The sequence below is a fragment of the Colobus angolensis genome, unplaced genomic scaffold, assembly GCF_000951035.1.
Source record: "Colobus angolensis palliatus isolate OR3802 unplaced genomic scaffold, Cang.pa_1.0 Scaffold188, whole genome shotgun sequence".
Lineage (NCBI taxonomy): Eukaryota > Metazoa > Chordata > Mammalia > Primates > Cercopithecidae > Colobus > Colobus angolensis.
In genome coordinates this window covers 3,417,773-3,445,703 of record NW_012115021.1, presented here as the reverse complement: position 1 = coordinate 3,445,703, position 27,931 = coordinate 3,417,773, and the positions used below count along the sequence as shown (strand labels likewise).

Genomic DNA, 27,931 nt, shown 5'->3' with positions numbered 1-27,931 from the left:
TCCCTGTAGGTTCTCTATTTGGACAGCTGGAATAGCCTGGCTTCCACCATGAGGGAGTGGATAATGAAGCACAGACAAATGAGGCTGTGGTGGCAGCAGCTCTGTGCTTCTTTTGGAGGTGAGACTGTAAGGAGACAGCTGGGGGACCAAGATTAAAACCTAGAAATTGGCTGCCTTCAAGATCTGCTTAATAGCAAACCCCTCAACAAATTTTATTGAAGGCAAGGGAGTGTTCTAGAACCTAGGAGTCAAAAAGCAATAACGTATGCTGCCCACAAGGAATCCCTGGTCTAGTGGAGAGACAGACAAGTAACCAGGTCATTTCAATACAGTGATAGGGAGGCAAAGAAGAAATGTACCAAGTCATTCCATAGAGCTTCAGGGAGGGCTTCATGGAGGAAGTAGCATCTAAATGTATTTCAAGTTATTTAGGCTCTGATTACTTTTTTCCCCCTTTTCTTAGTAATTCTTTAATGCTCAGAGCCAGTAATGGCTTTATGTGATGCTATCGTTTATGTTCATAAATAATGGAGAGAGAGATTCATAAGCAACTATAAATAGATAATTATATTTTATATTTCCTTTCCTTTCAAGTTTCGGGCTGCAGCATAAGTTTCATTGGTCTGAGGGAATAAGGAGCAGGATTCCACGGCAGTTTCAGGCTCTAGTGAACTAATGTTCTCCCTACCTCAGCACCAGAAAAAGGTATTATTAGGGAGCCATTAATCTAGCCTGCCTACTCCCAGCCTAGGGCAAAGAAAGATATATATTTAAGATTGTGTAGGAGGGGAGCAATTGAATGGAAAATTGAGTTGATGTCTCCCTTCCAACTACTCCCCTCCTTTCACTTCTTCCTAACCAGGAACACCTGTAAGTGGCTCTTCTGTATGGATTTAACAATGTAAACACTTTTCGTTGTGTTACTCATTTAGAAAAGCCCACTGTTTGCTTGTATAATGATGGTGGCATTGGAGGTGGGCACTTTAACAAGGAAGACATTTATCTTAAACAGTCTTCTGATAAACATTGACTTTGGAGGCAGTTTAGCAAAGACTACCTACATGGTTTTGAAGACTTTGCTCTAATTGCTTTATGGGAGCCAACATGTGTCAGAAGAATCCCAAGCAAAGGGAGATGGGGAATACTATCACACCTTCTCGACACAGACACTATGTTCAGGCAGCGAGGCACACGGACAGCCAAGTCAGACATGGATAGAAATCAGAAAGTTCAAGAGTGCTCAGTTCCTAGTTTAGGGGGCAGCACATTGAATGGGGCAAAGAAAATGGAGCCAGCATTGGGGAGGCCTGTCAGAAACAAGTAGCAGGACCTAGAAAAGCCCATGGCAGTGAAGGCACCCACCACAACCCATTCGAAATACAGAGAAATTGAATACATTCTAATTCTTAAAACTAGACTCTAATGAAAGCATAAATTCACTCTCAGTCACTCAACAAACATGTGATGCAAATACTCCCAACATGAGTTATTTCCAGGTACCAACAGTTGAAAAATGGACTCACACAAATTCCTGAATATGTAGCAATCAGCTCCCCTGAGCCAGTGACAGCCAGCTCCCGTACCCAGTGAGTGGGCCAGGCAGCTCTGGTGTGTCTGTGCCTACTTTCCACTCCAGTACTGATGGCATCAAATCTTCCACTATGTTCTCAACTTTTGTTGTTGTTGTTGCTTGTGTTATTTTGAAATAAGTCACACTGAACTCAGAAGTGAACCCTTTTGTACAGATGATGAGATGGACCCACTGAAATGTATGCATCCAATTTCATATTAATAGTAAGTGAAAGTTCAATTAAAAACCATTCTGAAAATCTTATTTGGTATACAAATTAGCTAAAGTAATGAAAACTCACTTTTTTTTTTACAGCCTTTTGCTAACACCCCCAAGGGGAAAAGATAAATGGAAAATGCCAGGTGTATTTCAGTATTACTGCTTTTTCTCCTTCTCAGAACACCGGAGCCGGAGTGATCGCCGAGAGCAAAGAGCAGCTGCCCCCCTTTCCATTGCAGCTCCTCCACTGCCAGCCTACCCTCCAGCTCACAGCCAGAGGAGGCGTGAGGTTAAGGACCGTCACTTTTTAACGGTAAGCTTGGTGGCCACCTGTAGCCCTATGCTTGCTCGTGAGGAAACATCAGTTTGTCTGGGAGTCAGTTTCCTGCCCAGTGAAAGAGGCTGGGCTGGCTAAGAGCTCAAATCACGGGCATTTGGGAACAAATTAATTTCCCCTCCTTTCGTTCCTGAAAGAAATGCCTCTTTTTTAGAATACAGACATATTTTTTAGTTAACTGGTTGCACAATGCAGTAAAGCAAGAATAGTTACAGACTAAAATCAGGGAAAAAAAATACGTACTTCAAACCTCAGTTCTTCTGCTTGCAACCTGAAGGATTCAGGATGTTACTTATGTTCTTTGCCCTCAGTTCCCTCATCTGTAATACAGGGATATTAATAGTACCTGGTTTATAGGGCTAGAGGATTAAATGAGATAAGGCATGTAAAGTGCTTAACCCAATGACTGACTGATACAGAGTAAGACCTCAAGAAATGTTAACCACAGCTGCCACTACTGTTATTACCAGTAAAGTGACAGCATGGCTGACTTGGTGGGGTGATCTGGTAAAGAACTTTAGTGTTGTGAAAAATTACCATTTGAAGAGTAATCATGTCATTATTTCATGCTTTCCCATTCTCCAAAGGAGGCTAGTTCTCCAGGGTAACTTAATACCATGGTGATATCATCGCCTCTGCGGCTTTCAGCCCTGACCAGATGGATGTGGCTGTAACTCAGCCCAAGCCCTTAAGCATGGGTCACAGATGATGAAGCTGAGCCCAGCTCAGAACACCCGCAAGCACTATCAGCAGCCGCTACAAACACATCACTGCAGACGTGCCTTCTAGGGCCTCAGTGGGGACAACTGAGCACTTTGTGCCTCTGAGCAGGCAACGTTGAAGTGAGGGACTACAGCTTTTGGGACCAAATCAGCCCACACTGCCTGTCTGAATGTCTGCATTCCTGCTGTCTTGTCATTCTGGTTCAAGATCCAAAGTCTAAAGAAGTTACAACAGTGTGGGTACCAGTTAAGGTTTTTATTAGAAATTAAATTTGCATGTACGACTCTAAATTGTGAACTCTTATGGCTTTTACAATATGCAAGAGAGATGCAAAATATTTGGGTCACATGGTGCCAAATAGCCAGCCAAAAACAGGCTTCATCTAAATGAATCCACATGATCTAACATATCCAGATAAGACCTTGAGTGATATTGGACAAAATATAAAAACATTTTTCCTATTTGTAGCTGGACTGCAGGCAGGTCCTTCAGTGCTCATCAGGTGCACACTGAGTGCCATGTCGCACTCACTACATTGTTGCAATGTAGCCCAAGGATAAGAAAAGGAGATAAGGGCCTCTTAGGGCTTTCTAGTTCTTCAGATAGAGCAGTTTCACATGCTAGTGATTTGTCATAAAGAAGTTCTTAAGCAGCTGAAATCTGCTTGCTGAGGCATTTGCTTTTAATGAGGCATTTTCTGCATTAAAATGTTAAAAATATTTTCCCATTCATTATAACATGTTTTATAGCTAATTAAGTTGGTTTTCTTGGAAGGGGGAGGTGAAAGAGAAGAATTTTGAGCATTTACAGAAATTACATAAAAATATAACCCTTTATCATGATCTGCATAATTTTTAATAATGTCTAAATACTAAAGTAAGACTATAGGAAAAGCTTAAAATGATGAATAGCAACGAGAGTACTTCATTTACTTACCTAAAAAATATCAATAAGAGAGGACTATGGATTACACTTAGGTAAACTTCAGTAAGTTTGTCCATCCCAAATGATAATACTTAGTATTTCTAAGTAATTTTAACTGTTTATTTGTTCAAGAGTTTGGGTCACTACAATGATTAGAAGATTTTCATTTGAGTTATATCCCTTAGGCCTGGATAGAACATAGTTCAAGCTTACAAGACTGTATATTGCTGAAAGACAAATGACTGCAGGTAAAGGGACAGGAAATTTGTAGTTAAATTGCTAGATAGACATTTCCTTAGACAACTCTCCTTTCATGTATGAGATTTGGTGAAGCCATGCTTTTCTTCCTTTAAGAAAGCATTCATAATGAGATTGATATACAGTCTTCTGCAACTCTGCAGGCTATTGTACTGTACCTTGGTCATTAATGGCATGGACCATGAAGCTAAACTGCCTGACTTTGAATACCAGCTCTAACACTTGCAAGCTATATGACCTTGGCAAGTTAGTCATTTCAGTGTCTTGGGAATGGGAGTAGATAGTACCTCATAGCCTTGGCATGATAATTGAACGTGATAATACATGTAAACAGTAACTCATACATAAGCACTATATAAGCATCAGACATTATTATTAGCCAATCAATTCCCTGAAGTATCTATTATATGGTGATAAGATCATAGGTCTAACTGTGTTTAAATCCCAGCACTACAACTTTTTGGATGTGTAACTTGGAAAAAGCTATTGTGTCTTTCTGACTCCCAGTCTCTTTATCTGTAAAATGGGGATAATATCAACTTTTCAAGGTTGTTAAGGAGGCTAAATATGACATTTTATAAATAAGATTAAACTATGCATGTGCGTTTGTGCAAGTGCCCAGCACAATGCCTAAAATACCTGAATGTCAGTCTATATTGAAATCGTTTATAATAAAATTCTTACCATCAAATGAAAAACCTATAACATATACTCACATATACTAGAGGAAGTATAAACAGTTACACTCTTTCTAGAGGGCAAAACTCTAAATATTCATAACCTTTGATCCAGCAATTTTACATCTAGAAATTTATTCCAAGGCAATAATCAGTGTATGCAAAGATTTATTCACTAGGGTGTTCATCAAAGCACTGTTTACAATGGGAAAATTAATCACAAATATCCCAAATGTCTAACAATAGGGACTTAGTTTAATGAATACTGATATAACTATAGAATAGAATACAATATCAAAAATAGTGTTAGAGAAGAATATTTAATGACATGGGGAAATGTATGTTTTATTATCAGGGATTTTTACATAGTTGATAAATTTGTGTATAGTATAATCTCAAAAAATGTCAATGACTGTATATGTATGTGTACATATACATATGCATGGGGGAAAAGGCTGGAAGGTTGTATATCTGTGATTCCCCAACTGTGTGCTTAGGTGCCTTAGGGCTCTGCAGTGAACTACTAAGGGTGCCATGGGATATTTTAAAATTTCAAGGGACAAAGTGTCATCTGTCTGGTGGCATCTGGTGATGGCTCCAAAGTAACCTCATAACTCCTACAAGTGAGAAGAGAGGACACTTGGTTTCTTGACATTTAATTTGTACCAAAAGTTCTCTAGGGGGAACTCACAGGAAACAGGACAAGCCAATTTAGCATAAAACCCTAAACGCTTTGTTAGCTGAAAATTCAAGGAGTATCTCTAATTAAAGCCCTTCTAGGAGTCCTTACTCATCAAGGGTGGCAAAGGAGGTCATTTCAGGGAAAGTCTTCCTAAGAAAAGGGTATCTATTCCATCCTGCTGGATTCTGAAATTCTATAGCCAGAGATTAGTTTAAGATCATTTATTTGGGACATGAAGTTACTGTCAACCTGAGCTACAGAGAAGAGATTGAAACAAACTTCACGAAATCAACACTAGCACATAGCATCCCAACTTTTCTTTAATGCACCACAGAAACTACAGCTTTAGGCTGGTAAAGGATCTGAAGAGTTATCTGGGCCTGGCTAGGAACCAAATGTAAAAAGTTTGTAGTAAAAATGTTCCCAAGGGCAATATGAAAGAGAAATTGCCTGGGATCAACTTCTGTCCACATGAACTCTTGGTTGCAGACTGACTTGTTAAGCGTCAGAATACTGATTATTTAGGGAAAGGTAGGGAGAGGAAAGGGTCCCCAGTGAGGTGTGTTTGTGTACTTTAGTACTTTTGTTTACAAAAACCCAGTTACTGAAAGCCATTTGCCTCCAGGCAGAATTTCTGGGGAATTTTTCTTCCTTCTCTAGGCTGTGGTCAAATTGAGAATGGCAAATGGGTATCAAAACAGGAGCGTTTGCCAGAGCTGTAACAGGTATCCTGTTCCCTGCAAATCCAACCATGTGTTTTCACTCTTGGTACTAACCATTAGAAGTAGTCCACACAGCTTTTTTTTTGGTAAGAAACAATACTTTTATGTGCTCAAAAACTATTAGACTTACAGTGCTGATGGCTGGAAAGTAGCTTGTTTGAGGCAGTTGAATACATAGGTTTTTTGGTGGATCAAAATATACACTGAGACTCCCAGGTAACTGATGATAATGGTGATACCCTAGGTCCCCATCTCTTATTATTTCCTCCAAAAATGATATCGAACAAGAAGGTAAAAATAAAACTACACAGAAAAACACACCATCAGCATAACTTGAGGACAGAGAATTCCCAAACATCACATTGACTGTTAAGTAAAAAGAGAGAAAACACCAAGTCTCAGCATATTTCCTCTTGTTACAAGGTGAGGGAGGGCAGATTCAGAAAGCTACATGGAAGAGACGAACTAGCAGTGGGTCCTAAGATTGATCTAAAACCACCACCAGAAAAATTGTTTGCCCTAAGTCTGAAAAATAGCACAAATTTTTTCAGATAGACACAAACTACAAAAAAGGACCTAAAAGTATGCATATTTTACAGGAGCAGTTTTCTCTATGTAAAGCTTCTGGGGGAACAAAGACAAACAGGAAGGGAAATCTGCCCTTCAGCAATTGGGAGTGAAGAAGAAAAGAGGCAAAAAGGAAATTTCTAGGACCCTGCAAGACAAAATAAAACCAAAAAATTCAAGGACACGCAGGAGTTGTGTGTGTCCTTCAACTCCTGCATCACCACCAAAACAAACAAATACACCAAAATGTTCGAACTTCGACAAACTGACAGAAGATGGTGCCATTAAGCCAGGGATCTTGTGAAATACACCAAAGCCACACAAATGGAGTAAGAGATAGATTAGCAGATCTACATAGAGTGATTGCAAAAGATCAATTAAAGAATATATGAAGCAAGGGTTTTATGTCCAACCATGCTGTACTTCAAGTATAGAAAAGCAATTTTCAACATACAGGAACTTAGAGAATTTTGCACCCATGAGTCCTTTATGAGGAATCTACCAGAGGACAAGCTTCATCCAACCAAGTAATAATTGGGGAAATGTCAGCAAAAGGATGGGTAGCATACATTTTAATACATGTAAATGTAGATCTAAAACTAAAACTAAAGTGGACATGAAGATAGAAAACTAACGTGCAATTTTAAATGTTGTGACAACAGAGAATGATACAACTAAAAATGAGAGAAGGGAGAGGTAAAGAAGAAAGTAGAATAAGCTAATTGATTATTGTCTAGGCAATAAGTGACCGTTAAAGGATACCAGTAAGAACTAGTCAACCAGATATTAAAGGCTTGAAAAATAAAATAGGGGACTTAAGGACATTAAAATTGTATAAGAGGCTGGGCAACGGTGGCTCACGCCTGTAATCCCAGCACTTTGGGAGGCTGAGACGGGCAGATCACGAGGTCAGGAGATAGAGACCATCCTGGCTAACACGGTGAAACCTCGTCTCTACTAAAAAAAACAAAAAAACTAGCCTGTAGTCCAAGCTGAGCTACTCGGGAGGCTGAGGCAGGAGAATGGCGGGAACCCAGGGATGAAGCTTGCAGTGAGCCAAGATCGCGCCACCGCACTCCAGCCTGGGCGACTGAGCAAGACTCCATCTCAAAAAAATAAATAAATAAATAAATAAAATAAAATAAAAATAAATAAAATGGTATAAGAACAAAGAAGACTACTAGCAAAACAAAAAAAACTTTCTAAATACCAAAAAATTGTTTTATATAAAGAGAGAAGACAACACATCTTATGGAGGAAGAAACACAACAAATATAACAAAATACACATAATTATAACATTTATCAGAGTTTAGTCATATCAATGAATATGAGTAAGCTTAATTTGCCTATTTAAAAACTTTTCAATTTGGCTCACAAAGCAAACCCAACTGTATGCTCTATACATTAAACGCACACAAGATTTTTATTTATTAATTAGGTCGTGATTGTTTGAAAAAACATGACCAAGAAAAAGAGAGAGAAAACACAAATAAAATAAGCAATGACAGGAAAAAATACCACTGAAACAAAAGAAATTTTAAAAATTCTAAGAGACTATTTTGCAGACCTCTGTGCAAATACGTTTGAAAACCTAGATGAAATGGATAATTTCCTAGAAGAAGAAAAATTGCCAGAATTGGCCTCATTAGAGTTGGTAAGCTTAAACAGACTGACTTCCATGGGAGAACCAGAAGAAGTTATTAAGGAGCCATGCCACTAAAAAACGTCAGACCTAGATGGTTTCCCAGAGGAATTCTACTAAACCTTCAAAGTCCAGATGTTCCCAATGCTCTTTAAATTGTTTAAGAGCATTGAAAATGAAGCAAAACTTACCTATTTCTTTTATGAAGCAAGTATAACATTGACACCTAAACTGATAGAGACAGTCCATAAAAAAGAAAGATGACTACAGACCAATATCACTCATGATTATTGATTGAAAAATACTAAATTCAACATTAGCAAACAGAATATAACATCACATTAGGAGATTAATATGCTGTGACTAAATGGGATTTATTCTAGGAATGGAAGGTTAGTTCAATATTATGAAATCTATTAGTATCATATATTATATTAACAGATCTAGGAGGAGAAAACCTATATGGTTAGCTCCTTTTATACTGGCTAAGCCTTAAACAAAATTCAATATCTATTTTTAATTAGAAATGCCTCTAATGTTTCCATACATATATATGCCTCTCTCTCTCTCTCTCCCTCTCTCTCTCTCTATATATATGTATATGTATATATATCTAATGTTAGAGAAACCCCCATTTACAGCAATAACAAAGAAGACTAAATACTTAGGAATTAATTTACCAGAAATGTGTAAAACTTTTATGAGAAAAACTTTAAAGCACTCCTTAAAGACACAAAATTAGACTTTTTCAAATAGAAAGACATCGCCCTGAAAAAGGAAACCTAGCCCTACCAGACATTAAGATATATTTAAAACCTCTACAGTTACAATATTGTGGTATTGGCACATGAATAGACAGATGCATCAGTAGAATAAAACACAAAGTCCACAAGGAGACCAGAGTGTATATAAAAACATTCAATAAAGGCAACATCACAAATAACTGAGGCAAGAGATGGAGATTTTGAATGATGCTGGAACAACTGCATAGCCATTTGGTGAAAGGAAAAATTTGATCAGTGTTTCTCAACCTCAGCACTGTTGACATGTTGGGCCAAATAAGTTTTTGATAAATACCTCTTAAAAATTGAGGGATAAAGAAAAGAGCAAAATCTTGGAAGAAAAATTGAGGAAAAGATGTGAACAGACAATTCAGAAAAAATATAGACATGTTCCTTAAACTGAAGAAAAATTGTTCAAGCTCACTCTCAATTAGAAATGCAGGCCGGAGCATTCTGCAGCCTGTAATCCCAGCATTTTGGGAGGCTCAGATAGGAGGATCACTTGAGCCCAGGAGTTTGAGACCAGCCTGGGTAACATGGTGAAACCCCATCTCTACAAAAAAATGCAAAAATTAGCTGGGCCTGATGGGGTGTGCCTGTAGTCCCAGCTACTCAAGAGGCTGAGGTGGGAGGATCACTTGAGCTTGGGGAGGTTGAGGTTGCTTGTGATCACACCACTACACTCTAGCCTGCGTGACAGAGGAGACCCTGTCTCAAAAAAAAAAATAAAAAGGAAGAAAGAAATGCAAACAACACTGAGATTCCACATATTACCTATTAGACTGGCAAAAATTAAACAATATAACAATGTATTCTGTTAGTGAAACTGGAGAAATAAGCACTCTCATACACTGCTGGTGGAAATTCAAACGTGGTCCAACCTAACAGGGCAATTTGGCAATATCTAACCAAACTACATATGCACTTACCTTCTGCTTCTGCAATTCTACTAAAGATACACCTCCAGTAACACAAAAAGATTATTTCTTTCAGCATTGCTAACAATTACAAGATGTTGGAAACAACCCAAATACGTATACATAGAAGAGTGATGGAGTAAAAGCAGCAGGAAGACCTTTATGAACTGATAAGGAGTGATTTCTAAGACATACTCTTAATTGAAAAAAGCAAAGCCCAAAAAGGTGTCCACAGTATGCTACCCTTCACGTTAGAAATAAGGCTATATAGTCATATAGCACATAATAACGTTTCTGTCAACAACAGACTGCATGTAGTCTGTTGGGCCCATAAAATTATAATGTCATATTTTTGCCGTACCTTTTCTATGTTTACCTGTGTTTAGATACACAAATACTTCACATTGTTTCACAATTGCCTACTGTATTCAGTACAGTAACATGCCATACAGATTTGTAGCCTAGGAGCAATAGGCTCTACCATATAGCCTAAGTACATAGTAGGCTGTACCTTCTAGGTTTGTGTAAGTACACTCTAAGATGTTTGCACAAGAAAATTGCCTGAGGACGTATTTCTCAGAATGCATCCCAGTCATAAGTGATCCATAACTATATAAGAAAATATACAAGTAGCCACTTATTTGCATAAAAGAGTCCATTCTGCTGTGACACAACATATGCATCCCTAAAACTCTCCACACTATGCAAAATTGCATAATAAAAAACAAAGGGCTTATGGAGAAAATGAAGTTAGGGGCACAACACTCAAAAATTTCTTCCACGACAACACACACACACACACACACACACAGGAACCTAATAAAATACAATAGCACAGTTTTACACATTGTAAATGGTTAAAAATACACAAATACTGCAATAAATTGGCACTTCACCCAAAAAAGTCCTGGAGTTGGCTGGGGGTTGGGCAACAGAAGGGCCACAGCTTGTGAGTTACTGGGAAGGACGGGAAGGAAGGTTACCTGAAACCGGAGGGAAGGTTATAACACCAGGTGTGGCCAGGTGTGGCTCCTAATACATGGAGTGAACTGAGGTAGCTGGTAGATACTTGATGTGTGTGTGTGTTATGTACTCTTATGCAGCTCAGTTCGGCTGTGTGCAGTTGCTGTGTTCATCTAGAGAGTCTCACGTTATGCTCAAACGTGAATACCTAAGATATCTTAGATATTCACGTGATACCTAAGGTATCAATTACACTGGAACAAATTTGAATCAATATCAATCACATTGATATTGATCACAGTGGAACAAACTTGAATTTTCAAAACATGCATTATAATGAAATTGACTGTACAAGAGGGATAAACCAGAAATAAATGAGATGGATTTCCCTACAGGGGATGAGTGGGAGTGGGGTAGAAAGAATGGGGGGATGGGATGGTGGTGGCAGGTTCAAGGGGGATGGCATTTCTCTGAGTATATTTTTTGGGTTATAGCTCAGGTAATGTTTTATATATCCCCCCATAAATAAATAATTATCATCAACCAGGATGTGAGGAGAACCCCAAATGGAAAACAAACAGCACCAAATAAACCTAACTACATTACAAATGAATAACAATCACCCTGAAAGAGGTGGGGAAGAAAATAGCTAACCTTTAATAACTTTGGAAAGTAGTATTTTTGTTTCATTTTAACCACAAATATTTATTGATAGATTAATGAATATAATTTTAAATGGAACAGTAAGGCATAACTGTGGATTAAAACACCTTGCTTCATGCCTGTAATCCCAGCACTTTAGGAGGCTGAGGCAGGCGGATCACTTGAGGTCAGGAGTTTGTTCAAGACCAGCCTGGCCAACATGGTGAAACCCATTCTCCACTAAAAATACAAAATTAGCCAGTTGTGGTGGCAGGCACCCATTAGTCTCAGCTACTCAGGAGGCTGAGGCAGGAGAATCGCTGGAACCTGGGAAGCAGAGGTTGCAGTGAGCTGAGATTGCACCACTGCACTCCAGCCTGGGTGACAGAGTGAGACTCTGTCTCAAAATGAAAACAAAAACAGCTTGCTATACAACCAAAAGGGGAAAGTCATACACTTAGGAATTTTAAATATGCAAGTCAAAGAGCCTTTGAGGTACCCCACAGATGACTATCAGATAATTCTTCCATTTTATACAATTCCTATATTACATCACTTGATCACAAAGTCAAAATTATACTTTAAAAGGAATTCCTCATTCTTTCACATTCATTCACACTTGAGTCATCCCACCTGGCCACTCCCCTGCTTCCCACCCCTTCCCCATCCCTTTAAGGTGGTATTCTTTAGCCATTCCCTTCCTGAATAATTGTGTGGGTCAGGTGCGGTGGCTGATACCTGTAATCCCAACACTTTGGGAGGCTGAGGCTAGTGGATCACTTGAGCTCAGGAGTTTGAGACCAGCCTGGGCAACATTGTGAGATCTCCGTCTATAAGAAAAAAAAAAACAGAAAAGAAAAGAGAAGAAAAAACAGCCAGGCATAGTGGCGCACACCTGTAGTCCCAGCTACTCTGGAGGCTGAGGTGGAAGGATCACTTAAGCCCAGGAGGCAGAGGCTGCAGCGAGCTGAGATCATGCCACTGCACTCCAACCTGGGTGATACAGCAAAACTGTGTCTCAGAAAAGTAATAAAAAAAGAATTGTGTGTAAGTTTTCCTTCCTAAGCAAGGAAGCAAGCAAACAAGTAAGCATTGAGTCAGAGAAAGTCCACCAAGGACAGATTTATGAATGAAGAGACTTACACAGACAGATGTTAGGATGACAAGAACCTGATTACCTGATTCAATGAAGTCTAAACTAAGCTGACTCTAGCAAAGAAGCTGCACTGGCTTGCTCAGAGGCCTATCATTCCACCTCAGATTGGCCACAAATGCGAGACCATGTTTCTAAGGCATTAGCAGTGGTCTACATGAGGAGCCAGGAGGCCAATATAACCAGGCAGCTGATGCTACAATACATTTGATGCTTTAGACCTCCATTAGGAGCTGACTATAGCTTCCAGCATAATCATTTGCCACATGTAAAATCCTTCAAGATACTGAGGACAATCTTTAAATCTCAGATAGGATCAATTAGGAATTTCCTTAACAGTAATCTATTTGGACATGTGAAGTGGAAAGCATTCCAGTGCACATAACATTGAGGCATAAACCATGCTGCAGAGGTGTGAATGCAGGAGGCTCAGTAGGGTGCCCAGCCTCCTTGTTCAAAAAGCCATGAGAAAGCCCCCAGGCATATTGTCAGAGCAGCCATTGTGGTGGCAATGGTGTCCCCAAACTAAGCAAATCAGCAGGCATATGGCTATTTTCTGAAGAACCAACACTGCACTAACAAGAGTAGCCATGTAGATATGTGTGTGGAGAATCACAGGCCAGAGAAAGAGAATGACCTGGGCAAGCCACCTAGAACACTTGGTTGCACACCTCGCGCCTTTCAAGAAGAGCATCTCCACTAGGTGCAGTGGCATGTGCCTGCAGTCCCAGCTACTCGGGAGGCTGATGCAGGAGGATCACTTGAGCCCAGGAGTTGGATGCTGCAGTGAGCCATGATGACACCACTGTACTCCATCCAGCCTGGGTGACAGAGTGAGACCCTATCTCTAAAAAAAGTTAAAAATTAAAAAAAAAAATTTTTTTGAATTAAATTTTTTTTTTCAATTAAGAGTATGTCTTAGAAATCACTCTTTATCATAAAGATCTTCCTGCTTCTTTTACTCCATCCAGGCTGGATGGAGTGCAGTGGCACCATCTCGGCTCACTGCAAGCTCCGCCTCCTGGGTTCACGCCATTCTCCTGCCTCAGCCTCCCGAGTAGCTGGGATTACAGGCGTCTGCCACCACGCCCAACTAATTTTTTGTATTTTTAGTAGAGATGGGGTTTCACTGTGTTAGCCAGGATGGTCTCAATCTCCTGACCTCGTGATCCGCCCACCTCAGCCTCCGAAAGTGCTGGGATTACAGGCATGAGCTACTGCACCCCGTCAAAAATTTTTAAAAGAAAAGTATCTCTATCAAGCAGACCTTTGATGACTGACTGGGCAGAATGGAGGGGACCAAGAGATGGTCACATTGTTCTGAGAGAAGTGTTGGTCCCTGAAAAGCTCCGAGGGAGACAACATCCCAGAGTCCCATTTATGAGTGAAGGTAAATAAAAACTTCCAGACCACAGAACTTTCTTGCCAAGTCAGAAATATATTCAATAGGCACAGCTTGGGGTGCCACGTGGAACAGAGGGAATTTGGGGGGTTAATAAAAAGCAGGGAGACTAAAAGACCAAGTGCAGTTGCTGCATTCACACCTCTGTTGGGTGACAGAAGCAGGAAGCAAAGGACATAGGGACAAGATTGAAGGAGCATGCGGAAGCCTACAGTCTAGTCCAGTGAATTAGCGTGGCATGGTTCCCCCTCTCACTTTCTCAGACTGGATGGACATGTGGCATCAGCAGCAGAAGAGTGGAGATAACATTTAGAAATGGAGAACCAGTGAATTCAGACTGAAGAGAAATAGACTGGGTGTTCTATTCTGTAATGCCCTGTTTGCATCAAAGGCAGGCTTGTGTTGACCAAGCACATCTGGAGTTGTCATGCATCAATAGTAGCATTTTGGGAGATGGGGCATGATGGGGTAGAGGTGGGGCTGGTGGACAAGAGGACTCTCAAGTTCCAGTTGTTAAATACTAGAGAGTATGGAACAGTTTAGTCTCAGTTCTTTAGTCAAGAAATCAGATGTTCATTTTCTGTTCTATGTCCACCTTCTCCGAAAACTTAAAACATCCTGTGAAAGATATTGCATCATCCCCATCCCAGTTAGCCTCCTGGATGGTTCTGTCTGTAATAATGCCCAGTCACTCATCCGAGTTATTCCCTCTGACCATCATGCATAGCTCCTGTAACAGCTCACTGCAGATGTTGTCTAACATCTATCCAAATCATGTAATTAAAAAGCAAAGTGCAGTTTGCTGCTTCAGCTCTCAAGTGGTTCTGGTCCATTCACATCTTTGCTCCTTTCATCATCATCAATGGGTCAGAAATGAGCCAAGGTTCTTATGAATCCACAGAAGTTCACCTGGTCCTCCCCATCTTAACCAAGTCACCAAAGTTAATATCACCAGTAAGGGAACACACCTGTACATGGACCTCCTGATGTGATGCATTGAGATAACAATTCTGTGAGAGACCCTTGTCAAAAAATACGTTGCCTCAATCTAATCATGAGAAAACATCTGACAAACCCCAACTGAAGGACACTCTATAAAATAATTGACCAGTACTCTTTGAAAATACTAAGGTCATGAAAAACAAAGACTCACACCCATAATCCCAACACTTTGGGAGGCTGAAGTGGGAAGACTGGCTGAGCTCAGAAATTTGAGACCAGCCTGGGCAACATAGCAAGACCTCATCTCTACAAAAAAATTTTTAAAACTTAGCCAGGCATGGTGGTGTATGCCTGCGGTCCCAGTTACTTGGGAGGTGGAGATGGGAGGATTGCTTCAGCCTGGGAGGTCGAGGCTACAGTGAGCCATGATTGCATCATTGCACTTCCGCCTGGATGACAGGGCAAGATTCTGTCTCGAAAACAAAACAAAACAAAAATGGAGGGGACTGAGGAAATTTGACAACTGAATGCAATGTGCAATCCTGGATTGGATCCTGGTTGAGGAAAAAAGCATCAATGGGAAAACTGACAAAATTTAAATAAAGTTAATAGATTAGTTAATAGTATTTATCAATGCTAATGACCTGGTTTCAACAGATGTACTATGGCTATGTAAGCTTTTCTATTAGGAAAAGCTGGGTAACGAGTAATGGGAACACTCTGCTATTTTTACAACTTTTCTTTAAGTCTAATTATTTCAAAATAGACACACACACACACACACACAGTTGGCACCATAGACATTTCACAGTTTCTGGGTTGGCACTTACACCCCTAGTGCTTCTGATGGATATATGACTTCAGGTGAAGGTGAGTTCACCCAAGAAATGCTTAGTGCAGAACTTCTTTAGTTTATATAACAAAATCTAGAAGATCGTAGAGAATCTGACCTAAGGTGATTAAAAACTGTAATGGTATTGAGCACTTCGGCTCCGTGCATACTGTCACAGCATAGATTCCCATTTCAGACTATGGAATCAATTAGCCATAGCAGTTCACCCTCACCCGCTGCTGAATGGAATGTTCAGCTCATTGGTTCTCATCAGTCATATCTCTCAGTCCAGGCCTGGATCTGCAAATACTTGGGACATGCACTTGCTCTTCCCTTTCGCAAGCCTAAGGCAGACATTCCTATTCAATTACAGCACTGTCTTCCACTGAGTCCACACAGTCTCTACTCACCAGGGTTAGTACTTGAGTTGGAACATCTCCTTTTTCTGCTTTCACCCTGCAGTAGAGTCCATGAGGACCCTTGAAGTCCAAGTCCCTGCTTAGATTCTGTTATCTAGACAGATAGGTAAGGAGGCTACCCTTCCTTAAATGTAGTGGGATGCCAGCAGTCTCAACAATTTTTCCTCTCCAAGCCTCATCAGAATGATCGAGGGGTGGGATATCTGATGGTCTCTATGGCAGTGGATGAAGATACTTGGTATGAGATGGAGCCCCTATGGCAAAAGTTGATTTGGTTCCAGAGGAACACTAAGACCTAAATCCTCATCATCAGGATCAACAGTGAATTCATTTCAACATATTGCCTTTACAGTTGTACTGTTTGCCAGACTTGATAAAATTAGCCAGGAACAAAATATCAGGGATTCTTTGTCATTTCACAGCCTGATAATCCAGGGATTTTAAAATAAAAGACTGATGTCAAATCAAACTTTTCTTTTTAGCAAGGATGTGTCTTTGAAGGGCAGGGGACATTCCAACTGCCTTACTGGGAAGGAAATGAAGGAAGTCACTCAAACTAGGACCCAGACCGTCTTAGTCATAGTTCAGAGCTATAAACAATGACCATGTTTACTATCAGGAAGAAAAAAATGAGTCTTATGAGAAAACAGCGTCTGAGAAAAATCAAAGTAACTTACAGGGGAGCTAGCCAGGAGAGAAGGTCAAAGACCAGAGCTAGCAGGAAGGGTGTTTCAATAGTACTTGACCAAGAGATAAAGACCTTCTCACTGCCTTGTTCTCTTTCCTATCCCCAGCCCTGTCTTCTCTTGTTCATCCTCTTCCATCCTTCCCTTTCTCTGTGGGTTCATTTAAGATTTTCAGTTTTCCATTTGTTTACAATAGAGTTGGGATTGAGAAACGCTGATCAAGCCTCGCCTTTGCTGTATAAGAGTTAGATATATCCAGACTTGTCCTAGACAAATCTATTTTACCTTTATAAACTGTCTTCATACGTCTTCATAAGGTCTCTCAAAAGTATTCTGTTGTTTTATGACCTTCTGTCTAAAATGGTTCTGTCCATCCAAATTAAGTCTCTCTTGCTTCGGCTTAGGTGTTTTCTGTATCTCAGATAATTTACTCCTTTAAATCAGTTAAGAAAAATACTAACCTTGCTATGCGAATCTTTGACATACAAATTCTTCTCAGATCCCAAACCTTCAGTTCCTCCGTTCTGCCCAAAGAAATAAGTTCAAATCCTTAGCCCAACTCTCCAGACTCTCTAGGTTAGGTACTAACTTAACTTTCCAGATGGATTTCCCACAAATCCTTTGCACAGACCATAGACCTCAGCCAACCCAAACTACACGTGCTTCTCCAGAAAACCTCCTGTACTCTCGAAACAATATCTCCACATGAAATGCCCTTTCTCCCACTGTTTTCTCATTTATTCTTTCATTTTGAAAAAAAAAAAATTAACTGAGTGCCTACTATTAATAAGTACTAGAAGGATACAAACATGAATGAGACATAATCTGTTTCATCCAGAGTACATGGAGACTAGAGGCAATTCTACTGTATTGACTTGAAAGTGTGAATGCCTAACTGGTGTGTGGTGTTGGAATGGGGTGGGGCGGCAGGATTAAACTTCATGGAAAATGTAGTATTTGAGAAGGCCTTGGAGGATGGGGTAGAATTTTGATGTGAACACTGGGAGGAAAAGGATTATAGACTGAGGAAACCATAAGAGTCAGGAGATGGGGTGTATACACGAGTTCAAATACTTTGCTTTGGCTGGTGAGAAAAGGGGTGTGTCAATAGAGGGCACTGGCTATAATGCTTCAGTAGGCCAGATCTTGAAGGATCTTGAATGCCAGACTAGAAAGTTTGAATTTATTCCATAAGCCTAGCAAATTATTGAAGGGTTTTGGGCACAAAAATAACAATGACCTGAAGGAGCTGTGCTTTATGACAATGTCAGGGTATGTGTGTATAGGATTAATTTCCTGAATCTCTAGAGATTGCTTTTTGGTTTAGTAGAGAGAGGAGTGTTTGATCTTAGTGTCAGGTATAAGATTGCAGAAGTGGTGATGCCTATATACCTCCCATTTAACTCACCTGTTTGGTCTTTGGAGAAGGGAGATGGATCTTGGAGACTGGCTATAAACAGCTGGTGACTTTAATTGTATCTTCTGTTCAGATGTGGTATTTTTCTTGAAGTAAATCAGCACAACACCTGGCCTGTGGAATGATATAGCTATTGACCATAACAAATTATTTTCTCCTCTATACCCATTTTCAAGGCTTACCAGAAGCGGTTTGCTTTTGAGATCATTTCAGTTCTCCTCTCTGCCATAACATAAGCTGCAGAGATCATTGTCATGTTGACTCCCCACATCACGCTGGTTCATATTGTCCTGATTGGACTCAGAACAGGAAGCAGCAAGGACCTTAGATACCTTACTCAAGAGCAAGCCAGAGGGTAAAAGCCTGGTTCCATGTGGTTTATCAGTCAGGCTCCAGTCAGGAAAAGAGAAACCACACCAGCTATTTTCACAAAAGGAATTTAACATAGGGACATTATTATTACAAGACTAACAGGGCAAATGGGAAACAGGTGACACTGAGATAGTAACAGCAGCAAGAAGCTAACACTCCCAGGGCTGGAGGAATGGAAGGAAGGGGTTGGAGTTATTGGAGCAGCCTGCGGTACTAGAACTCAGACCTCTGGAGAGTAACCATGGCCTGGCTGGTGCTGGTGCCTCAGGACCTCTGGAGCTCAGAAGCTTCTGAGGAACTGGGACCCAGACCTCCAAGTAGGGAGTGCTGCCTGCCAGGTGCTAATGCATCAGAAGCTCCGAAGAAGGACCACACACAGCTGGGATCTAGAAAGGGGTACTAGATGGCTGGGTCTGACTAGCATCTCTGACGGGGGCCATAATGAGGCTGGTTCTGGGAGTGAGGAAACAGATGAGGGCTGAAACCAATTGCCATAGCTGGGGGCAAAGGACCACTGCTGGGATGATGCTAACAGAAACAGTGAGTGCCAAGAAGTAAGGCCCTTCTTCCTCTTCCAGCCTTCTGATCTCCCTCTTGCACTCCCACTGAAAGAACCTAACAGGGAGGAGCTGGCAAGGAAGAAATGTTTGCAAAGTCCCAGCAGGGCACAGAATAGGTTCAGAACTGAGAGACAATAGCTTAATAGCCAGCACAATAGCTAATGAAAACATTAGCCAATGAGTCTGGTTCATATTAAATACTGTGAGAAATAAAGAAAATTCCTTACTACACTTTAGTTTTGGAATTCTTTCTTTCTCTTTTAAATATTTACCTGGCAGTGGAACTGTCAATAAAAGTACTTGTCTATACATATCATTACAGAATATTCTCAGGTTGACATTCTGTTGCATGCCTGAGACTTTTTTCACTGTTCAAAATATAGGCAGACAATGGAACACTACTCACAATAAAAAGGAATGAATTATTGATAAACACAACAACTTGGATGGATCACAAAGGCATTATTCTGGGTGAAAGAAACCAGTCTCAAATGGTTACCTAGTGTATAATTCCATTCATATGACATTTTCAAAAAGACAAAACCACAGAGATGGAGAACAGATTAGTGGCTGCCAGGGGTAGAGGTGGGGGGAGGTTGCCACTATAACGGAATACCACGGGGGAGTTTTGGGGGGGTAATAGAACAGTTCTATGTCCTGATTGTGGTCGTGGTTACAAGAGTCTATACATGCGCTAACATTAATAGATCTGTACTCAAAACAAATAAAAAGGGAAAAACAGTAAAGGCAGAATGTGCATGGTTTGCGTGTGAGGTCTTACACTTTTTACTTTTTAAAAATTTGCAGTGATGAGGTCAAGTATGGCTCTGCTGAGCTTCAGCCACAGCTGGCCTGAGTTAGCAGTGCAAAGGTTCCCTTGGAGTGGGCCTGAGTGTGTGTGACATTTCTGCAGTTACCACACGCCTCTGACTCCCCCAGCTGAGGGCCACAGAGGAGTGCTCCTGTCACTTCTGGGCTGTTCTGTTGACTCACACTGCCAGCTTCTCTGATATGGGTGAGGGTATTTGCACTGTTTGTAGCAGTTCAAAGATTCTTTCTTCCCTGCACTTCAAAGCCTGGCCTGCCTTTTCCTTACTCATGTCTTTTATTTGGTTCTAGCAACCTTTGAGGGTTGATGGAACTGAGTGGCCCTTGGCAGTGGCTCCACTAATTGGCCAAGCTGACCACAGGGAATGAATAAGATACTGGCATCAACATCACAGTGATCATGGTCCAGTGGGCCCTGTTTTGTGTTCTTGACAGTACAGAGCAATTCCTGGGAATAAATGACTGTGCTGACCAGCCAGCAGGAAGCAGTCTCCATCCTGGGCTCCCTTTAGCCCTCTTTTTCATTCATGTGGGGACTATTTTCCACAAATGTTCGAAAATATAATTGTGTTATGCTTTGCACATTTAAAATGCTTCATTAATAAGATGTGATTAAACAAAGTGTTCTTGAACTTTAACACATATAAAATTATTTTGCATTCCATTACCCTAAGAATTTTTGTTCCATTCCAGCTGAGATCAAAAGGAGAGAGAGGCCGGGCGCGGTGGCTCAAGCCTGTAATCCCAGCACTTTGGGAGGCCGAGATGGGCGGATCACGAGGTCAGGAGATAGAGACCATCCTGGCTAACACGGTGAAACCCCGTCTCTACTAAAAAACACAAAAAACTAGCCGGGTGAGGTGGCGGGCGCCTGTAGTCCCTGCTACTCGCTGAGGCTGAGGCAGGAGAATGGCGTAAACCCAGGAGGCGGAGCTTGCAGTGAGCTGAGATCCGGCCACTGCACTCCAGCCTGGGCGACAGAGCGAGACTCCGTCTCAAAAAAAAAAAGGAGAGAGAGAGATGCTTTGGATGCTTTGCAGTCACACACTCTTTCAGAAAGCCTCTTTTTGGGTGAAAACTGCACCATTGTCATCGCCATTCAAGCTTTGCTCACTAGGGAGAGTTGTCACACCCCAAACATCTACCAACAGGATAGGATTTAAAAATGAATGAGCATGTACTCTTTTTGTGTCTTGGCTGTTTTTGCTACATATACTTTTTTGAGATTGATGTTATTGTATAGTTTTCCATTTTATGAATATAGGATTGCACAATCTGTTTATCCATTCTGCTGCTGGGAGATGGTTGGGTTGTTTCTAGTTGTGGGGTATTGTTTGTTTGTTTGTTGGCTTTTATGAATAAAGGTACTATAAGTTTTATAAGTATTTTTGTGCAAGGTTTTTGTGGACATACTCATTTTTCTTAAGTCTATATACCTGAGATGGAATTAAAGGGTATATATATATATATATGTTTAAGATTATATACTGCCAAATAGTCTCCAAAGCTACACCATTTTACACTCCCACCAGCATTTATGAGAGTTCCAGTTGCTCTACATCTTTGTCAACATTAAGTGTATTAATATTTTTCGTCTTAGCCCCTCTAGTCCATGGTATGGTTTTCTTTTGAATTTTCCTGATGAGTGATGATGTCAAGCACCTTAATATATGCTTATTGGCCTTTTGTGTGTGTGTGTGTGTGTGTATCTATATACACACACATATATACATATATATATATATATATATATATTTTTTTTTTTTTTTTGCAAAGTGTCCCTCAGGAGAATCAAGAAAGTGGTGATAGCTATATCTCTCAGGGAAAGGAAGTAAAGCATGATTTGGAAAAGCAGACTTATCAATAAAAGGATATTCCCCAGGCCTGAATAATAATGCTTTTTGTGTTTTAAATAAATATTAATGTATATAGTGGTTAAAGAAAGAACTCAATAGGCACCTGTTCCCAAATATCCCTCTCCACAACCATTACCCAGAACTTCGCCACAGTGACTGGAATAAATCACTGTGGATTGGGTTTTTCATGATGTGTTGTCAGCACCCTAATAAGGGTGCATTTGTGGGCTTCTTTCTAGCCTTTAAGCTGCCTGAAAGGTTAGTGTGAAGGGTTTGGGCACTTGGGGTTAAGGATGGCATGCCAGGTGGGAGTGCTGCATTCAGTTACTTTGGGTAAGCATGAAGGCTCTGACTGCCGAGGAGAGAGTGGTGACAAAGGACAAACCCAGAGACGGAAGAAGGCTTAAAACAGAGAAAGCATAGGATGTGCCTTAAACTTCTGCCTACCTCTTCATTGTGTTTACCCATGATTGTTCACCTTGATGAATGTTGGAGTTGAGGAGAGGGGAAGGGGGAAGCACAGGGTGAATGTAGATGATGTTACTAAACATGTTGGGAAGATAAAAACACAGTGCCAGCCTTTGGGAGACTTTGAGACAGTCTCAAGGGAATATAAGTACTACATAATTGTAGCAACAAGAATGACATGTGAAGAAGGCATTGGCAGACTTCTTGAAGCCTTTGAGAAAGATCAAAGCAGTTCATATTTATGTACGACACATCCACAAACACTCCTGCGCAGGAAAAGCTGAGGCCAATAGGACATAGTATGTGCAAAAATGCAAGGATTTGGTTTAAGGACAAACAAGCCCCATGGTCGAGTGAAAATAAAAGCCCATATCGTCTCACTAGAAACACAGTGTGGTTTGCAATGGACATCTTTGCAGTAAGGTCTCATTCTTGTTTTCAAATGTAACACAGCATCCAGCCTCCAGTAAATATTTTTCATGTTTAAGACAGCATGATAGCAATAAATCAGCTCTGAAAGTCAACTGCTATAAGTGCCATGTGGTATCAGTTAGATCACAAACCAAAGCCAATTTTTCAAAACATTTCCTGCTGGAATACCCACAACATTTTAACAGATGTCTTTTGGAAAGTTTCGAAGGAAAATAAGCCCCCATCAGCATATAAAATAAAACCCAAAAGAAAGTAAAATATGGAGTGGAGGGATTATTTTTCTTTTGGTAGTAAGAGAAAGATTGGGGATCATCTTGAAACCTTTGGGGAAGTGCTTGTTCATAGCCACAAAAAGGGAGAAATGAACTTTTCTCACACACATACCTCAAGAAAGACTGGGGTTTGAAACATCTTCCTTCATTATATACCAAAGACATTTATTTGGCTGCTTTTAGCATAATGTTTGTTATTTTGCATTCTGAACGCTGGTCATAAATATAATTCTGGCTTTTGTTGAAGCAACTCATGGGAAGCTAGGAAAAGGATTTGAGGATATGGCTGATGAGGCCAGCAGGGATAGAGATGGAGTAAAGGCATCAAAAGAATCATCTTTTGTCAGGGACAAGATGGGCATGGCTGGTAGTTGCTGATTCTAAAATGCTGCAAGTTGGAGTCTTCTCAAAATCAGTGGTAGAAGGGCCAGAATAGGAGTCTGGAAAAAGAGGAGGAAATCACTCTTTTTTTTTTGCATTTTTCTTCAACGGTTTATTATGAAAAATCTCAAATGTACAGAGAAGTTGAAAGACTTGTACAGTGAATATACATATACCCATGAGGGAGAAATTATTTTTAACCTGACAGTTTGTTTCCGCTGGGGCCAATTTTGATCCACATCAAATAAATGATCTTGAACGAACGAATGAATAATTGAATGAATGAATGCCTAACACTTCTCCTACCACACTTATTCTGGGGAAACCAAAGTTGTTCACTGCCACTCTTGTACTGAGTGATGATTCCACAATCAGGAGTCCCCTGTGGATCTGCTTCCATTATCTGTTGTTTTGGATGTTTCCTGCTCATGCTGTCTTATCTCCTCCTGTGCTTTGCTGTCTTTGACTTTGTACTGGATGTTGTACTGAAAAATTATATGTGGGTGGAAATAATTTGATGTTATTTCTCTAGAAGAGAATTTTTGTTTGCTTATGCCAGGCATGTGAGCATGTTAGCTGTACAACACATATTTATTGAGCACTATTGAGGCAGAAAAATAGAGTTATGAACAAGAAATGGTTAGTCTTTCTCTGAATAAGCAACGGGATTCATTTAAACAGTTGTGGAAGAATAATTTGGTTCATATAAGTTTGATCAGCATCCAGCTTTCCCTAACCTTATCCATCAGCACCCATTAAGGCGTGGCAGGCTGAGCCATGCAGAGATGACCTGAGGTAGCAGTTCTCTTGCAGTTGTATTTCTTAGATAATTTAGAAAAAAAAATTTATACTATGACTGATTATTGCATTCATCATATAAACAATGTAATCAGAAATATTCAGAACAATCTTACTTCTTTTGACTAAACATCCAGGAAAGAGGATGCTTTATTTTATTTTTAAGGTTTTTTAAAAAATGTTTCAATAGTTTTTAGGTACAGGTGGTTTTTGATTACATGAGTGAGTTCTTCAGTGGTGAATTATGAAATTTTAGTGCACCCATTCAACTGAGCAGTGTACACTGTTACCCAATATATAGTCTTTTATCCCTCACCCTGCTCCCAAAGTCCCCTGCCCCGAGTCCCCAAAGTCCATGATATCACTCTGTATGTCCTTGCGTCTTCATAGCTTAGCTACCACTTATAAGTTAGAACATATGGTGTTTGGTTTTCCATTCCTGAGTTACTTCACTTAGAATAATTAATGACCTCCAATTCCATCCAAGTTGCTGCAAAGGACATTATTTCATTCCATTTAAAGGCTGAGTAGTATTCCATGGTATATATTTAACACATTTTCTTTATCCACTCGTTGGTTGATGAGCATTTAGATTGGTTCCGTATTTTTGCAATTGCAAATTGTGCTGCTATAAGCATGCATGTGCAAGTGTCTTTTTCATATATGGCTTTGTTTCCTTTGGGTAGATACCTGGTAGTGGGATGCTAGATCCAATGATAGTTCTACTTTTAGTTGTTTTTAAATTTTATTTAACTTTTATTTTAAGTTCAGGGTTACATGTGCAGGTTTGTTATATGGGTAAACTGTGTCATGTGGGTTTGTTGTACAGATTACTTTTTCACCCCGGTATGAAGTCTAGTACCCATTAATTATTCTTCCTAATCTTCTCCCTCTTCCCCTCTCTACCCTCCAATAGAACCCCGTGTGTGTTGTTCCCCTCTATGTGGAGGGCCCTCTAAAATACCAGACTAAGGCAGTTACTAATTAATGCCAGAAATATAACTGTATATTTATGTACCCATAGCTCATTTTAATATTATAAACTTAAATACTCTGAATCTGCAGACCATCTGCAGGGACTCTAGAGCTTGTGTCTAAGTAGAGGAACCAAAGAACACAATCCTTCCACATCCAAGCTCCAGAGTACCTAGTTTCAACCCTCACAAGCTGGAGGTTGGAGCTACTATCAAAATAGTGGAGAGACCAATTAGCTGAGGAGGAATCTGCTATGGAGTGTAACCGAAGGAGACCTTAACTCTCCATCACAATGACCACAACTGAAAAGTCTGTGCTTTCTCTGGACTTGCCATCCTTAGTCATTGTCAGGTATGACCTCATGCTTATTTAATGGGGTTGGTGGATTTCTCAAACAGATGAAAAACGAAGTCCACTCCTCATCCCTCACTCTTCAACAGGAGAGCTGACTTAGGAGATTTAAGACAAACTACCATAATGTATATATTAACGTTAATATCATTAATATGTTTACTGACCTGCAGTATCTGTCTGTGAAATTTTTTGAAAATACTTTCATGAGACACCAAAGCTTTTGGTTTCTTTGAAGTAGGCTCCTTTCCCATGTAGGCTTTGTTATCAGGCTCCCTTTTTTCCTACTTACATGAGCTTTCTCTCTCATTTACACACCCTGGTTTCTTACTTGAGACTTCCACACCATTGTCTGTGGCTGATTTTTAGGAAAGAACCAGGTTAGTGTCTGAACTCGGACCACATATACCACATCTGTCAAAATGGTCACTTTCAGCAAGGGAGCCATAGACCCTACAAAATCATTAGTCTTAAATAAGATCTAGATCAAAGTTAACTGGGCCTGAGGAGGAGACATTTGTTTTGCTTTGAACATTAATGAGCAACTCTTTCAGTTAGAACTTAGAAAAATAGAACAGAATTAGAAATCAAGCTTTCCCCACAAAAACGCATGTCTGCCATGGGCTTAAGAATAATGAGGCCCAGCATCAGAGGAAGCAAGTATCACTGGCAGTTTCCTCTACTTGTTTCCACCTGTTTGCATGAAGATGATAAGTCCCTTGGATTCTGAGGAATTTGCTTCCTCCTGAGATCTTCAGCATTCCTCTTACTTCCCCCGCCCCGCCCCCGCTCCCGCCCCCCGGCTCTGAGACAGTCTTGCTCTGTCACCGAGGTTGGAGTGCAGTGGTGCAATCTCGGCTCACTGCAACCTCTGCCTCCCAGGTTCAAGCAATTCTCCTGCTTCAGCCTCTCGAGTAGCTGGGATTACAGGCATGCACCACCATGCCCAGCTAATTTTGTATTTTTAGTAGAGATGAGTTTCCACCATATTGGCCAGGCTGGTCTTGAACTCCTGACCTCAAGTGATCTGCCTGCCTTGGGCTCCCAAAGTGCTGGGATTACAGGCATGGGCCACTGTGCCTGGCTGCCCCTTACTTTCTTTGGGGTTCCCATCACTGCTAAAACACACAGAGACGATATTATTTGGGTGCACAAATATTTTGATGGGTTCTTACAGTGATGGATCATGGAAGCCTGAAAGGCAAATCAAATGTGGCCCCTGACCTCCAGGAATTCGCAATCTAACAAATGAAATAGACACATCCAGGGCCAATTCCTGTTCCATTAAAGCCATGCTGTAAGATAAGTGCTATAATAGAGGCCCAGCTGAATCTAAAGCTGATATGGCTTAGAGTTTTAAAAGTTTCAATGGCCTTCTCAGTAGATCCTGAGGAGGGGATTCTGGTTACCAGATTATTCTCCAAATAGGACTGGCTATATCATTAGTGGGGTCCTGTGCAAAATGAAAATGAAGAATCCTTTACTCAAGAATTTCAAAACAGTGACAGCACAACCTGAAACCAAGTATGGGGGCCTTCTGAGTGCAGGGCCCTATGGGAATGCTACACAGATCACACACTCATGAAACTGGCCCTGTCTGCAAATGTGGTCTATGAAGAGGAGAAAGAAGTAAATTTTGAGCAGTCTAGAGAAGGAAATTACACATAGAGAATTTTCTTTCATGTAGTTCACAGGAAAATAAAATCACTCCAACGAAAGCAAATAATTCAATCTTCTCCAAATTAGCAAGTGATGTTGGAATCTAAAAGATAACAAAGTTACAGTTTGCAAAGACATTTTTACAGATACTTCACAGCTACAAGGTAAGTACATTAATAATAATTGTTGTAGTAGTACCTGGCACTAATGTATAGAACTTACTAAGTGCCAGGATTCTTCTAAGTATATTACATATACTTTACTCATTTAATCCTCAAAACAGCACTGGAGGGAAAATTCTATTATTTCTCTATATTACTACAGATGAGGAAACTGACCTTAGAGAGGTTGAGGAATTGCCCCTGGCCACACAGAAAATAAGTGGTGGAGGCAGGATTTGAATTCAGACAGTCTAGCTTCAGAGTCTGTGGTCTTAACCACTATTTATGCTACCTCTGAAAAAATAAAGATACGAAGGAAGGGAAGGAGGGAGGGAGGGGG

At 40.4% G+C, this 27,931-nt stretch overlaps 1 protein-coding gene across 4 annotated transcripts in view; it reads left to right on the top strand.

Moving 5' to 3' along the window:
* Nucleotides 1-27,931, top strand: part of NHS (Nance-Horan syndrome (congenital cataracts and dental anomalies)) — a 378,248-nt gene that overhangs the window by 332,695 nt on the left and 17,622 nt on the right. For all 4 annotated transcript variants that reach the window (XM_011940234.1, XM_011940233.1, XM_011940237.1 and 1 more), the window contains exon 3: nt 1,969-2,102. In XM_011940234.1, the coding sequence (XP_011795624.1) occupies nt 1,969-2,102 (134 nt within the window). The remainder of the gene's footprint in view (nt 1-1,968; nt 2,103-27,931) is intronic.